The sequence below is a fragment of the Phocoena sinus genome, chromosome 8 (assembly GCF_008692025.1).
Source record: "Phocoena sinus isolate mPhoSin1 chromosome 8, mPhoSin1.pri, whole genome shotgun sequence".
NCBI lineage: Eukaryota > Metazoa > Chordata > Mammalia > Artiodactyla > Phocoenidae > Phocoena > Phocoena sinus.
The window spans coordinates 54,655,395-54,672,577 of NC_045770.1; the positions used below are offsets into that span (position 1 = coordinate 54,655,395).

The 17,183-nt window shown below is 38.2% G+C and overlaps 1 protein-coding gene across 1 annotated transcript in view; it reads left to right on the top strand.

Moving 5' to 3' along the window:
* Positions 1-17,183, top strand: part of INTS4 (integrator complex subunit 4) — a 106,762-nt gene that overhangs the window by 18,571 nt on the left and 71,008 nt on the right. The window contains exon 4 of the mRNA XM_032639557.1: positions 3,097-3,203. Within this exon, the coding sequence (XP_032495448.1) occupies positions 3,097-3,203 (107 nt within the window). The remainder of the gene's footprint in view (positions 1-3,096; positions 3,204-17,183) is intronic.

Below are 17,183 nucleotides of genomic sequence, written 5' to 3' on the forward strand. Positions count from 1 at the left end.
GGAGCAAGGTAAAAACCTACAAAATCAAATAAGTGAAGCGTTAATAGGCAACCTACCTGAAAAAGAATTCAGAGTAATGATAGTAAAGGTCCAAAATCTCGGAAATAGAATGGAGGCACGGATTGAGAAAATACAAGAAATGTTTAACAAAGACCTAGAAGAACTAAAGAACAAACAAACAGTGATGAACAACACAATAACTGAGATGAAAAATGCACTAGAAGGAATCAGTAGTAGAATAACTGAGGCAGAACATTAAGTAAGTGAGCTGGAAGATTGAATGGTGGGAATAACTGCAGAGGAGCAGAATAAAGAATAGAGTCAGCTGGTAGGCCCCACTCTAAGATGATCCTTTATGTCTTTGGAGGACCATTAAATATTAGTGTTTTTTGCTGTTTTTCTGTGGCACCCATCAGCTTTTGACTCTCCTGCTAGGAAGACAGAGAAATGCCTGGCTGCTGTGTTTTTATTTTTAGCCAAAGCAACTGAAGGGAGCTAGGGAGAGGGAGGGAGTCTCATTTTCAATATGTTGATTATCTCTTAATCTTCTCTTCTTCATTATATTTCCTCCCTGTCCTCACCTAGTATTCCCCAAATTAGATCCTTTCTGTCCTAATTTTTATAGAGAACAAACCTCCTATTTCAGTGGTTACTTGGTTATATAGGATAGGGAAGGAGGCAGGGGTCCAACTACTTCTTATAGACACTTCAAACAAATCCCTGCCTCATCCCTGTTTTGGTTGTCTTTTTATTTATTTATTTTTTTTGTGGTACGTGGGCCTCTCACTGTTGTGGCCTCTCCTGTTGCGGAGCACAGGCTCCGGACGCGCAGGCTCAGCGGCCATGGCTCACGGGGCCAGCCACTCCGCGGCACGTGGGACCCTCCCGGACTGGGGCACGAACGGGGCAGTTCCCTGCATCGGCAGGCGGACTCTCAACCACTGTGCCACCAGGGAAGCCCTGGTTGTCTTTTTTAAAATCTACAATTCCTGAATCTTTCTGGGCGTATGGCTAGAATTTATTTGCTCTGTCACGACACCCTCCTCAGTAGTCATTTAGTATTAGATATCTCAGTTTTGCCATAGACTTTTTAAAAAATTTTATTTATTTATTGGCCTACTAAGTATTTTTTTAACATCTTTATTGGAATATAATTGCTTTACAATGGTGTGTTAGTTTCTGCTTTATAACGAAGTGAATCAGCTATATATATATATATATATATATATCTCCCCATATCTCCTCCCTCTTGTGCCTTCCTCCCACCCTCCGTATCCCACCCCTCTAGGTGGTCACAAAGCACTGAGCTGCCATAGACTTTTTAACTGCTTTCCATCTCGGAAAAATTTGTTGACTTTTCTCGTCTGCTTACCTTTCTTCTCCTGTTTTCTTTGTCCTTGTAAGTTTATACCTTTGAAATTTCTTTACGCTTATACGTTAATGAGGTTTGGAAAGAATTAGTGATAAACAGATGTGTTCAGTCTATTGTGTTTTACTGGAAGTCTTAGTAAGAGATGATTTAACCAGTGTTTTCTGAGCTTTGGTCATTTATATATCATACCATTTTTGACATATTTGTTTCACATCTGTATTATGGTTTACTTAATGTTTTTAAGTGGACAATTATTTTTTAGTTAAATAAAATTAATTTAAAGAGACTATATTAGTAAAGGTAAAAGAAAATTAATGTCATCAACATAATAACTGCAATTTTTATTTTGTTCATTAAAATATGTACAAGCATACCTCTGAGATATTGCAGGTTCTGTTCCAGACCACCACAGTAAAATGAATACCACAATAAAGCAAGTCACACAAGTTTTTTGATTTCCCAGTGCAGATAAAAGTAATGTCTACACTATACTGTAGTCGATTAAGTGTGCAATAGCATTATGTCTAAAAAGAATGTACTACCTTAATACTGTATTGCTAAAAAATGTTAACCATAATCTGAGCCTTTAGTGAGTCATTATCTTTTTGCAATAGTAATATCAAAGATCATTGATCACAAATCACCATAACAAATATAATAATGAAAGTTTGAAATATTTCAAGAATTACCAAAAGGTGACAGAGACATGAAGTGAGCAGTGCTGTTGAAAATGGCACTGATAGACTTGTTTGTTGCAGGGTTGAGACAAACCTTCAATTTGTAAAAAATGTAGTACAGTATCTGTAAAGTGCAGTAAAGTGAAGCATAGTGAAACAAGGTATGCCTGTACAAGGTTATTAATATAAAAATGATTTTCCTAATGCCACCTAAATCCTCTTGTATACCACTAACACTACCATACCATAAGAGCCGTATTTTGGAACAAAGAAGAGAATTTAGACAAAGAAGAGAATCTGGCTAAGGTGACTGATAGTGATTCACTTAGAATTGGCTGTTTGCCCATTTATTAAGCATCTGTTGGGCATATAATGAGTCGCGCTAGATTCTGAGAATACAGAGGTGAATAAAACACAGTCCTTGCCCTTAAGGATCTTTCAGTCTCCTGGTTTTGTCTGATATACAAATAAATAAGTATCGCAAAGTGTTACAGCTGATTCAGTGGAAGCATGAGGAAGAAATGGTTAATTTTTTTAGGGGAAGAAGGAAAAGTACCATATAGGAGGTGACACTTCAGGATTAGTAGGTGCTCCCTGGGGAGTAGGGTTGAAAATGGAGTTAGATGTAGATGAAGGCATTCTAGGTAGGGAAGTTGGCCTGAGCAAATTATAAGTAATTGGGGAAAAGGGTGCTAGAGGAGACCTGAAATAGATGAGGCTAGAAAAGTAGGGAGGGCTGGACATCATGGCGGGACTGGTATGTATGTATGTATGCATGCCCTACTAAGGAATTTAGACTTTATCTTGAAGGCAATGAAAAGCCCTTGAATTAGTCAAGCACTAAACATTTTTGGAGCACTATGCACCATCCTGTGGAGGACTCAAATTTTTAGACATGATCCCTTTAGGAATTTAGTTGAAGGGAATTAGGGATCAAATAGTAGAACCCAGCTGACAAAAATCTACATTCTTTACCCAAGTAAATTTAGTTTCCATAGTGATCTCCTTTTGAAATTCTAAAACCCAACTTTCCATCTTCCTTTCTAGAGTCTCATCAAGTCCTAGCTCAGCTGTTGGACACTCTGCTTGCAATTGGCACTAAACTCCCAGACAATCAAGCTATCCAGATGCGATTAGTTGATGTAGCCTGCAAGGTAAGAATATAATTGTTAGACACAGGGTTGCATCTTTCTTGAACAGTTTTGCATTATCTGGAGAGGTGATACGAGCTGTGAGATCTGCTTACCTCCATCCTAAATCTATAGCTGAGAATTGCCAAGGACTCTTTTTTTTTTTTTTTTTTGCCCCGGACGCGCAGGTTCAGCGGCCATGGCTCACGGGCCCAGCCGCTCCGCGGCATGTGGGATCCTCCCGGACCGGGGCACAAACCCGAGTCCCCTGCATCGCAGGCGGACTCTCAACCACTGCGCCACCAGGGAAGCCTGCCAAGGACTCTTAATGGTTTTAAGAGCTGCCTCATTTTTTTGTTTCTTGATGTTGGATTAGGAATAAAGTTGAGTAACTTGTTATAAAATGAGCTTCCTCATCCTCCCAAAAGAAATGAAAATAATCATAGGAACTACCATGTATCCTGTACCTAATACATGCACTCTGCTTATTACAGTACTCTGTACGCAGTTTTTCATTTGTTCCTCATAGTCCTTTAGGGAAGTGCTGTTATACCTTTTTTACTAAGGTGGGAATTGAGGTTGGAGAAGTTTAGTTTCCCCAAGTTTTCGCAGTTAGGAAGTTGCAGAACCAGGGCATAAACTCCTTTTTCTGATTCCAAAGTCCACATTCTTTTTATGATACTTTGTTGCCTCAATAAACAGACCAGCTAGACACAAGTGTTTCGGAAATTTTTTTTGTTTATCTGATTATAAAAAATTGTATGTACATTAGTTGTGCCTTTTTTTTTTTTTTTTTGCGGTACGCGGGCCTCTCACTGTTGTGGCCCCTCCCGTTGCGGAGCACAGGCTCCGGATGCGCAAGCTCAGTGGCCATGGCTCACGGGCCTAGCCGCTTTGCGGCATGTGGGATCTTCCCGGACCGGGGCACGAACCTACGTCCCCTGCATCGGCAGGCGGACACTCACCCACTGCGCCACCAGGGAAGCCCAGTTGTGCCTTTGGACTTAATTTGGAGCTTTTTATTAGCTGTCTTTTGTGCATAACACCAGTTCCTAAACTTTGTAGAATTGACTTTACTTTTTTGTTGTTGTTGCTAACATCTTTATTGGAGTATAATTGCTTTACATTGTTGTGTTAGTTTCTGCTGTATAACAGAGTGAATCAGCTATACGCATTCACATATCCTCATATCCCTTCCCTTTTGCGTCTCCCTCCCACCCTCCCTATCCCACCCCTCTAGGTGGTCACAGAGCACCGAGCTGCTCTCCTTGTGCTATGTGGCTCCTTCCCACTAGCTATCTGTTTTACATTTGGTAGTGTATATATGTCCATGCCACTCTCTCACTTCATCCCAGCTTACCCTTCCCCCTCCCCTTGTCCTCAAGTCCATTCTTGTTTGTAGATTTTTTTGATGATGGCCATTCTGACTGGTGTGAGGTGATACCTCATTGTAGTTTTGATTTGCATTTCTCTAATGATTAATGATGTTGAGCATCCTTTCATGTGTTTGTTGGCACTCTGTATCTTCTTTGGAGAAATGTTTGTTTAGGTCTTCTGCCCATTTTTGGATTGGGTTGTTTGTTTTTTTGATATTGAGCTGCATGAGTGCTTGTATATTTTGGAGAGTAATCCTTTGTCAGTTGCTTTGTTTGCAAATATTTTCTCCCATTCTGAGGGTTGTCTTTTTATCTTGCTTATGGTTTCCTTTGCTGTGCAAAAGCTTTAAAGTTTCATTAGGTCCCAGTTGTTTATTTTTGTTTTTATTTCCATTTCTCTAGGAGGTGGGTCAAAAAGGATCTTGCTGTGATTTATGTCAAAGAGTGTTCTGACAATTGGCTTTAGTTTTAATCTTTTTGGTAAATTTATTTTGAGACTATAAGGAGACATATGTTTGAATTGTGGAAGGGTTATATTCATGGAATTAGAAAGCCATTTCTGAACCCCAGAAAAGAGTATTTCATTTATCTTAATAAACTGACAACAATAAACAAACCCAGAACACTTTGAGAAGTACAGTATTAAAAGCTTAAGTGGAAAAAACTAGGGATTATGTGTTTGAGAGAGTAAGTGTATCTCCCATGTGAGAGTATATATATATACCTGGGAGGTTTTGCTTGTGAGAGAGGTGTTGTACTCAGTGGATTGTTCTGCTAGAAGTAACAGTTTCTTAAATTTGTTTTGAATAAACCTTTTATTATAAAAGTTTATTCTCATGGAACTTTGGAAAGATACTAAAAAGTATAAAGAAAGAACTACACTCAACCATTATAAAGGCAACCATTATTATTGGTCTTTTGATGTATGCTTTCTGAATTTTTTTTCTGTATACAGATTGATTGCTTTTTTTTTTCTTTTTTTGTGGTTCGCGAGCCCCTCACTGTTGTGGCCTCTCCCGTCGCGGAGTGCAGGCTCCGCGGCCATGCCTCACGGGCCCAGCTGCTCTGCGGCATGTGGGATCCTCCCAGACCAGGGCACGAACCCGTGTCTCCTGCATTGGCAGGCAGACTGTCAACCACTGCGCCACCAGGGAAGCCCGATTGCTTTTCTTTTTACACATGTAGCTGTAATCATATTCTATGTTCAATTTTGCTTTTTCACTAACGTAACAAAAGTATTTTCCTTATATTGTAAATGTTTTATAAATATTTTTAATGGTTGCATGATATTTTGTCCAGTAATTAAACCATAGTTTGTCCTAACTATTCTCCTATTATTGGACATTTATATTGTAGCCATTTTTTAAAATTGTAAATAATAGTACAGTGAATGTGATTAGTCTAAAGTATTTTCTGTATTTAGGGTTATTTCCGAAACACAGATTGTTACAGTAGAATTACTAGATGAAAGCATTTAGAGTTTTTTGTAAGGCTTTTGATACTTTTGCCAAATTGTTTTCCGAAGTATTCCAGTTTATATGCCCATAAACAGTATATGAGAGTGCCTAATTTCACCTGTTTTTCTAACATTGGATGTTAAACAAGAGATTAAGCTTTAAACAAGAGATAAACCTGTTAATTTGGTAGGAGGAAAATGGAGTTTCATTTTTTTAAATTTCCTTTTTAAAAGATTACTAGTGAGACCTCGTATTTGTTCTTCATTTGCCTCTCTTGAGAATGAGCTTTTCATGTTTTCCAGTTTCTCATATGGAGTTTTTGTGCATTTCTTCACCATTTGTAATAGGGTAAAAATTTGAACTACCTGGAAATGGCATATCTGTCACAAGTTTTTGCAAATTCGCATAAATAAAGACTATGATTCATAGCTACAGTTACTGTTTCTATTGCCTGGTGCTATTTTGTCTGTGATTTTTGCCATACAGTGTGCCATACAGATATGATTCACATACAATAACATTCACTCTTTTGATAGAAATAATGCAAAGTATATTTTTCAACTACAATGGAATGAAATTGGATGAGTAACAGAAAAAAATTAGGAAAAGCACAAATATGTGGAAATTAAACAGCATACTCCTATTTAACCAATGGGTCAAAGAAGAAATCAGTAGGGAAATTAGAAAATACTTTGAGATGAGTGAAAATGAAGACACAACATACCAAAACTGGGCTGTATCTAATGCAATGCCGAGAGGGAAATTTATAGCAATTAGTGTCTATAGTAAAAAAGAAGAAAGATCTCATACCAGTACCCTAACCTTCCACCTTAAGACGCTGTATAAAGAAGAGCACACTAAATATAAAGCATGCAGAAGGAAGGAAATACGAAAAACTAGAGGAGAAATTAATGAAATCAAGAGTAGAAAAACATTAGAGAAAAATCAGAGAACCAAAAGCTTGTTATTTGAAAAGATCAACAAAATTGATAAACCTTTAGTTTTGGAAAGGAGGAAAAGAAGGCTCAAATTATTAGAATCAGAAGTGAAAAGAGGCTATTTCCGCTGACCTGACAGAAAAGAAAAGGAGCGTGGGGGCTCAGTAGTTGTGGCACACGGGCTTTAGTTGCCTGACGGCGTGTGGGATCTTAGTTCCCCGACCAGGGATTGAACCACGTCCCCTGCATTGGAAGGCGGATTCTTAACCACTGGACCAGCAGGGAAGTCCTTTATCCTTATTATTTTTTTGAAGTTCATATTGCTCCTTTATATATTTTTAAAATGTAAGATGTGAATCTGCGATATTTTTTGTTTCACAGTAGGAAGAAAGTCATGCTTTTGGGTACTCTTAACGTTTCAAAATTCATCTCATTTTATCCTGTTAGTAATCCTTTGAGGTACATTGTACAGCTAGCTAGTCTTCATTTGAGAGATGATGAGATTTAGATTTGGCCAGGAAATTACTCAGTCTTTTCTTGTGTAGGATTCGCACAACTGAAATTAGAGGTCTTCTGCTTTCTTTCCTATCTGTGAAGATTTTTCTAGAAGAATAAATATCTTGTCATTTTTGCTTATATGGCTTCCTTAGAGCCTAGTTTAATTCTTTGTTTTTCTGTTTCCATCTCACCTTCTCTTCCATTCTCTCTGTTTTTTTTCTGTTCCTTTAATTCTGTGGCAAAAGTATCAAAACATCAAGCTCTTAAGGCAAAAGATAGAAACATACAGCATTTTAACATTTATCAAATACTACCCAAACAGATATTATGTGTTGTTTGTTAGGAGAGGTTGTCTGTTAGAATCATTTCCATTGCTAAGTACACTGAATTTTTATCTGTGCTTAAAAACAATCCATATTGATGGGAATCCATATTGATGGGAATTGGCGGTCCAGTGGTTAGGACTTAGTGCTGTCAGTGACGTGGCCAGGGTTCAATCTTGGGTCGGGGCCCTAAAATCCCACAAGCCGTGCAGTGTGCTGCCTCCCTCCCCCTCCCAAAAAAGAAAAAAATATCCATATTGAAACTGAGTGAGTCAGTAAGGTATTCTTGTCTTATTTAACCTCAGTCTTAGATTTTCTTGATATACTTAATCATTGATTTTTTTTCCTGTAGCAAGTTTTAAACTGATTGGTTTAGCTTATTTTATTTTTGACATGGATTGCTCTTATTTTCAGGGATGTGGATTGCTTACTCACTCCATTAATAGAGAAATGATGGCACTTTAATGGCCTGGGTATAAGACCAAAATAGCATCATCTGCAGAGCAGACACTAGGCAGCTATTAGTGATGATAGCCATGATGTAAGTAGTGACATGTGGGGGAAGGACATCATAAAACTGTAGTTGCTGCCCTGAGGGTGTGATTTAGACTTATGATCTCTTTTGGGCTAACATTCAGTGTGCAGTAATAGGCTGGTTATGAATCCGTGTTGCCTTGGTTACCTTAATAGGAACTAGAATGTTTTAATTTGTTTGAAAATCAAATAAAGTATTTGTAACAATTGCAGCAGTCTTCCAGGGGCTGGTGGTTCAGTTAGCAGTTTAGTTATGACAAATGATGCTTCCATACTAAATAAAAATAGTTTAAAAAAAAAGAACAACTTTGCTGTATTAACTCTGACAGAGAGTCATTGTCAGCTTCATATCTGGAAATTTCTCTTTAACTTCTCAGTTTCAGTGTGTTATTTTGTTGGATAATTTTGAGCCCTTACTATACATGACATTGTGATCCCTTAAAAGTATATGTTTCACATTTCTGTAGCTTAAATAACTTGGAGGCATGAACTAACTCTGATCTAAAATGCTTGATTGAGACATTTTTATAAGGAGACAATACCTCTCTGAGAGCCCCACCCTCTGCACCTGAGCTTTCTCTCCAGGTTTCCTTTGTTCTCTCCTCTAAGTAAGCCTACCTACCTAGTCTAATTTCACATAGAACATAGCTTCACACAGAAAGTTCAGGTCCATTTAGTTCAGGAATTTCCCCTTGGAGCATTCTGATGTGAACCATTAACAGGTGCTTAGTACCTTTCCTGACAGACTGCCCTCTTATTAGACAGCTATCACTGGAAAGTTTATGCTTGTGTGTTCCACATCAGCAGGGCTGTTTCATCCAGCTGGCCCACTTTTACCTCTGACCCTTCTCTGTTTTCTCTTTTTTGCCACTACCTGTCCTTCTTTTCCCCACCTGTTTCCCTTCTCTTCTTAAGCAGGTTGTTTTTTTAAAAGTACAAGCCAGGGCTTTCCTGGTGGCACAGTGGTTGAGAGTCCACCTGCCGATGCAGGGGATGCGGGTTCGTGCCCTGGTCCGGGAAGATCCCACATGCCGCGGAGCGGCCGGGTCCATGAGCCATGGCCACTGAGCCTGCGCGTCCAGAGCCTGTGTTCTGCAATGGGAGAGGCCACAACAGTGGGAGGCCCACGTACCGCAAAAAAAAAAAAAAAAAAAAAGTACATGCCAAAAGGGTAAGCTGTGACAAAGTGAGAGAGTGGCATGGACATATATACACTACCAAACGTAAAATAGATATATTGGGAAGCAGCCACATAGCACAGGGAGATCAGCTCGGTGCTTTTTGACCACCTAGAGGGGTGGGATAGGGAGGGTGGGAGGGAGGGAGACGCAAGAGGGAAGAGATATGGGAACATATGTATATGTATAACTGATTCACTTTGTTATAAAGCAGAAACTAACACACCATTGTAAAGCAATTATACTCCAATAAAGATGTAAAAAAAAAAAAGTACATGCCAAGTGCCAGGCACTATGCTAGGCATTTGTACTTACTGAATGTCTATTATATCTGGGACACTATTAGCTGATTTTACATACAATAATTATTAAATGAATTCATTTTAATCCACTCACCATAAAACTTCATGGTAGGGGATATTATTCCTATTATTACAAAGTAAGGATTTCTAAAAACTTAAGGGGCTTAGTGAAGACCACATAGATACTAAGTGGCAGCTCCAACAGTCAGACCTAGGTCTGCATCCAGTCTGTGTTCATTCCACTGTGTCTCTTTGCTTCTCAAACAAGAGGGGAAACAAGTTATGAAATCCACTTTCTTTGCAAAGCCTCCTACACCTCCTCCAGGCATTCTCTGCACCTGTGTGGGTATGAGTCTGCTATACCTACCCCCTTTTTATGGTCTTAAAGTACACTTATTCTTATGGATAATATAACATTTTTCAAATGTTTATGAAACAGTATGGTTAGTTTATTCTTTTTTGTGTATATTTAAACTTTCTTTTTTTTTTTTGCGGTACGTGGGCCTCTCACTGTGGTGGTCTCTCCCGTTGCAGAGAACAGGCTCCGGATGTGCAGGCTCAGCGGCCATGGCTCACGGGCTCAGCCGCTCCGCGGCACGTGGTATCCTCCCGGACCGGGGCACAAACCTGTGTCCCCTGCATCAGCAGGCGGACTCTCAACCACTGCGCCACCAGGGAAGCCCTAAACTTTCATTTTTCAAAACAATCTCTAACTTGGGAATTCTCTGGTGGTCCAGTGGTTAGGACTTGGTGCTTTCAGTGCCGAGGGCCCGGATTCAATCCCTGGTCAGGGAACTAAGATCCCCCAAGCCATGTGGTGTGGTCTTAAAAAAAAACAAAAACAAACTCTCAAACTTGAAGAAAAATTTCAAGCACAGTAATAAAGAACTTTCTTCTCTTGTGAACCATTTTAGAGTAAGTTGCTAACATGGTGCCCCATTACTCTTCAATACTTCAGTTTGTGTTTCCTATAAACAAAGATACTCTCCTTCATAACCTCAATATGACTGTCAAAATCAGGACACTAACATCAACATATTACCATTTAATCCTCAAACCTCATTCAAATTTCAGTATTTATTCCAATGTCCTTTATAGGAAAAGAATCCAGTTCAGAATCACATCTTGCATTGATTGTCAACATATCTCATCAGTCTTTTTCTTTTTTTAAAAAATTAATTAATTGATTTTTTTTTGGTGGCGTTCGGTCTTTTATTCCCCAATACTGTATATTTATTTATCCATAAATTGTATATATTTATTTATTTTAAAATTTTATTTTATTTATTTTTGGTTGCATTGGGTCTTTTTTTTTTTAACATCTTTATTGGAATATAATTGCTTCACAATGGTGTGTTAGTTTCTGCTTTATAACAAAGTTAATCAGCTGTACATATACATGCATCCCCATATCTTCCTCCCTCTTGCGTCTCCCTCCCATCCCCCCCATCCCACCCCCCCATCCCACCCCTCTAGGTGGTCACAGAGCACCAAGCTGATCTCCCTGTGCTATGCGGCTGCTTCCCACTAGCTATCTGTTTTACATTTGGTAGTGTATATATGTCCATGCCACTCTCTCGCTTTGTCACAGCTTACCCTTCCCCCTCCCCATATCCTCAAGTCCATTCTCTAGTAGGTCTGTGTCTTTATTCCTGTCTTACCACTAGGTTCTTCATGACATTTTTTTTTCTTAGATTCCATATATATGTATTAGCATACGGTATTTGTCTTTCTCTTTCTGACTTACTTCACTCTGTATGACAGACTCTAGGTCCATCCACCTCATTACAAATAGCTCAATTTCATTTCTTTTTATGGCTGAGTAATATTCCATTGTATATATGTGCCACATCTTCTTTATCCATTCATCTGTTGATGGACACTTAGGTTGTTTCCATCTCCTGGCTATTGTAAATAGAGCTGCAATGAACATTTGGTACCTGACTCTTTTTGAATTATGGTTTTCTCAAGGTATATGCCCAGTAGTGGGATTGCTGGGTTGTATGGTAGTTCTATTTGTAGTCTTTTAAGGAACCTCCGTACTGTTCTCCATAGTGGCTGTACCAATTCACATTCCCACCAGCAGTGCAAGAATGTTCCCTTGTCTCCACACCCTCTCCAGCATTTATTGTTTCTAGATTTTTTGATGATGGCCATTCTGACTGGTGTGAGATGATATGTCATTGTAGTTTTGATTTGCATTTCTCTAATGATTAATGCTGTTGAGCATTCTTTCATGTGTTTGTTGGCTTTCTGTATATCTTCTTTGGAGAAATGTCTATTTAGGTCTTCTGCCCATTTTTGGATTGGGTTGTTTGTTTTTTTGTTATTGAGCTGCATGAGCTGCTTGTAAATTTTGGAGATTAATCCTTTGTCAGTTGCTTCATTTGCAAATATTTTCTCCCATTCTGAGGGTTGTCTTTTGGTCTTGTTTATGGTTTCCTTTGCTGTGCAAAAGCTTTGAAGTTTCATTAGGTCCCATTTGTTTATTTTTGTTGTTTTTATTTCCATTTCTCTAGGAGGTGGGTCAAAAAGGATCTTGCTGTGATTTATGTCCTAGAGTGTTCTGCCTATGTTTTCCTCTAAGAGTTTGAGAGTGTCTGGCCTTACATTTAGGTCTTTAATCCATTTTGAGCTTATTTTTGTGTATGGTGTTAGGGAGTGATCTAATCTCATACTTTTACATGTAACTGTCCAGTTTTCCCAGCACCACCTATTGAAGAGGCTGTCCTTTCTCCACCGTACATTCCTGCCTCCTTTATCAAAGATAAGGTGATCATATGTGTGTGGGTTTATCTCTGGGCTTTCTATCCTGTTCCATTGATCTACCTTTCTGTTTTTGTGCCAGTACCATACTGTCTTGATTACTGTAGCTTTGTAGTATAGTCTGAAGTCAGGGAGCCTGATTCCTCCAGCTCCGTTTTTCATTCTCAAGATGGCTTTGGCTCTTCGGGGTCTTTTGTGTTTCCATACAAATTGTGAAATTTTTTGTTCTAGTTCTGTGAAAAATTCCATTGGTAGTTAGACAGGGATTGCATTGAATCTGTAGATTGCTTTGGGTAGTATAGTCATTTTCACAATGTTGATTCTTCCAATCCAAGAACATGGTATATCTCTCCATCTATTTGTATCGTCTTTAATTTCTTCCATCAGTGTCTTATAATTTTCTGCATACCGTTCTTTTGTCTCCTTAGGTAGGTTTATTCCTAGATATTTTATTCTTTTTGTTGCAGTGGTAAATGGGAGTGTTTTCTTGATTTCACTTTCAGATTTTGCATCATTAGTGTATAGGCATGCCAGAGATTTCTGTGCATTAATTTTGTATCCTGCTACTTTACCAAATTCATTGATTAGCTCTAGTAGTTTTCTGGTAGCATCTTTAGGTTTCTCTGTGTATAGTATCATGTCATCTGCAAACAGTGACAGCTTTACTTCTTCTTTTCCAATTTGGATTCCTTTTATTTTGTTTTGTTCTCTGATTGCTGTGGCTAAAACTTCCAAAACTATGTCGAATAAGAGTGGTGAGAGTGGGCAACCTTGTCTTGTTCCTGATCTTAGTGGAAATGCTTTCAGTTTTTCACCATTGGGGACGATGTTGGCTGTGGGTTTGTCATATATGACCTTTGTTATGTTGAGGAAAGTTCCCTCTATGCTTACTTTCTGGAGGGTTTTTATCATAAATGGTGTTGAATTTTGTCAAAAGCTTTCTCTGCATCTATTGAGATGACCATATATTTTTTCTTCTTCAATTTGTTAATATGGTGTATCACATTGATTGATTTGCATATATTGAAGAATCCTTGCATTCCTGGGATAGACCCCACTTGATCATGGTGTATGATCCTTTTAATGTGCTGTTGGATTCTGTTTGCTAGTATTTTGTTGAGGAATTTTGCATCTATGTTCATCAGTGATATTGGCCTGTAGTTTTCTTTCTTTGTGACATCCTTGTCTGGTTTTGGTATCAGGGTGATGGTGTCCTCGTAGAATGAGTTTGGGAGTGTTCCTCCCTCTGCTATATTTTGGAAGAGTTTGAGAAGGATAGGTGTTAGCTCTTCTCTAAATATTGGATAGAATTCGCCTGTGAAGCCATCTGGTCCTGGGCTTTTGTTTGTTGGAAGATTTTTAATCACAGTTTCAATTTCAGTGCTTGTGATTGGTCTGTTCATATTTTCTGTTTCTTCCTGATTCAGTCTTGGCAGGTTGTGCATTTCTAAGAATTTGTCCATTTCTTCCAGGCTGTCCATTTTATTGGCATAGAGTTGCTTATAGTAATCTCTCATGATCTTTTGTATTTCTGCAGTGTCAGTTGTTACTTCTCCTTTTTCATTTCTAATTTTATTGATTTGAGTCTTCTCCCTTTTTTTCTTGATGAGTCTGACTAAAGGTTTATCAATTTTGTTTATCTTCTCAAAGAAGTAGCTTTTAGTGTTATTGATCTTTATTATTGTTTCCTTCATTTCTTTTTTCTTTCTGATCTGATCTTTATGATTTCTTTCCTTCTGCTAACTTGGGGGTTTTTTTTGTTCTTCTTTCTCTAATTGCTTTAGCTGTAAGGTTAGGTTATTTATTTGAGATGTTTCTTGTTTCTTGAGGTGGGATTTTATTGCTGTAAACTTCCCTCTTAGAATTCCTTTTGCTGCATCCCATAGGTTTTGGGTTGTCGTGTTTTCATTGTCATTTGTTTCTAGTTATTTTTTGATTTCCCTTTGATTTCTTCAGTGATCTCTTGGTTATTTAGTAGTGTATTGTTTAGCCTCCCTGTTTGTATTTTTTACAGTTTTTTTCCTGTAATTGATATCTAGTCTCATGGCATTGTGGTTGGAAAAGATACTTGATATGACTTCAGTTTTCTTACATTTACCAGGGCTTGATTTGTGACCCAAGATATGATCTATCCTGGAGAATGTTCCATGAGCATTTGAGAAGAAAGTGTATTCTGTTGTTTTTGGATGGAATGTCCTATAAATATCAGTTTAGTCCATCTTGTTTAATGTATCATTCAAAGCTTGTGTTTTCTTATTTATTTTCATTTCGGGTGATCTGTCCATTGGTGAAAGTGGGGTGTTAAAGTCTCCTATATGATTGTGTTACTGTCAATTTCCCTTTTTATGGCTGTTAACACTGCCTTATGTACTGAGGTGCACCTATGTTGGGTGCATATATATTTATAATTGTTATATCTTCTTCTTTGATTGATCCCTTGATCATTATGTAGTGTTTTTCTTTGTCTCTTGTAATAGTCTTTATTTTAAAGTCCACTTTGTCTGATATGAGAATTGCTACTCTAGCTTTCTTTTTATTTCCATTTGCATGGAATATATTTTTCTATCCCCTCACTTTCAGTGTGTATGTGTCCCTAGGTCTGAAGTGGGTCTCTTGTAGATAGCATATATACGGGTGTTGTTTTTGTATCCATTCAGCCAGTCTGTGTCTTTTGTTTGAAGCATTTAATCCATTTACATTTCATGTAGTTATTGATATGTATGTTCCTATTACCATTTTCTTAATTGTTTTGAGTTTGTTATTGTAGGTTTTTTCTTTATGCTGTGTTTCCTGCCTAGAGAAGTTCCTTTAGCATTTGTTGTAAAGCTGGTTTGGTAGTGCTGAATTCTCTTAGCTTTTGCTTGTCTGTGAAGGTTTTAATTTCTCTGTCGAATCTGAATGAGGTCCTTGCTGGGTAGAGTAATCTTGGTTGTAGCGGGTAGAGTAATCTTGGTTGTACGTTTTTCCATTTCATCATTTTAAATATGTCCTGCTACTCCCTTCTGGCTTGCAGAGTTTCTGCTGAAAGATCAGCTGTTAACCTTATGGGGATTCCCTTGTATGTTATTTGTTGTTTTTCTCTTGCTGCTTTTAATATTTTTTCCTTGTCTGCATTGGGTCTTCGTTGCTGTGCTCAGGCTTTCTTTAGTTGAGGCGAGCAGGGGCTACTCTTCTTTGCGGTGCGCGGGATTCTCATTGCGGTGGCTTCTCTTGTTGCAGAGCACTGCTCTAGGTGCGTGGGCTTCACTAGTTGTGTCGCATGGACCTAGTTGCTCCGGGTCATGTGGGATCTTCCTGGACCAGGGCTCGAACCCATGTCCCCTGCATTGGCAGGCTGATTCTTAACCAGTGCGCCACCAGGGAAGCCGCAGTCTTTTTCAATTTGGAATAATTCTTCAGTCTTCACTTCATTTCATTAACTTGACACTTCTGAAAATTATAGGACAGTAATTTTGTAGAATATTCCTGAATTTGGGTTTGTCTGATATTTTCTCATAATTAGATTCAAGTTTTCCACCTTTGGCACGAATATCACAGACTTGATGCTGTTCTGTTCTCATTGTATCCTATTAGGCGGTACACCATTTTGATTTGTTCCCATTGGTGATGATGTTTACTTTGATCACTTGGTTAAGGTGTTGTCTGTCAGATTTCTTCAGTATAAAGTTACTCTTTCTTTTTGAAATGAATAAGTATTTTGTGGCATGGTACTACTACTTTGAAACTATGTAAATTGTCCTCTAACTTTCAATTTATTTATTTATATCAGTATGGACTCAGATTTCTTGTTTATTCAATGTTATAACCAGTTACTGTAATTATTCATCTTGTTCAAGTTCCCTGATTTTGCCAGGTGGGAACCCCTTCAGGCTGGCTTCTATGTCCTTTTGACTTTTCTCTTCATTTACCCTTTTATCAGCTTGGGGGTTAGGGGCACTGACACTTTGAATAGTCAGAAATTCACATTTAACTTATAGTTGACCCTCCATATATGCAGTTCCTCAGTATACCCACTTCCTTTGTATCCACAGTGCTACATCCACAATTCAACCATCCACGAACTGTGTAGTACTGTAGTATTTGCTATTGAAAAAAAACTGTGTATAAGTGGACCCACTCAGTTCAAACCATGTTGTTCAAGGGTCAACTGTATATTTTTTTTAATGCGTCATTTCTTTCTGGCACAATAAAATATTTCAGGCCCACCTTGTACTTTCTCTAGTCTACCCCTGGAATGAGCTTTTCTCCAAGAAGCGCTGGTTCCTCTTAGTGGCGAAATGTATTTTGAAACCAAGTTCTGGGTACTAAGTGTGCTCGTTGCTGTTGAGGTGTTGCTACTCTTGGGCCCTCTCAGTGGAGAGAGCTAGCGGAGATACATACACATATATATATATTAGATATATATATTCTAATGTAATGTCTGTATATATCATATACAAACATATATCTGTATTTTTATTTCTATATCTGTATGTAAGAAAAATCATGTTCTCATCTCTCCTTGTAAGTCAAACCCAACACTATAGTGTTTACTTGACAGTGTTTTTCTAGTATTTGTAACTTCTTTCTTAGACAGTATTATCCTTAATATATTTACTTATTTGATGTATCTTCCTGTTCAGTTTTGTATAT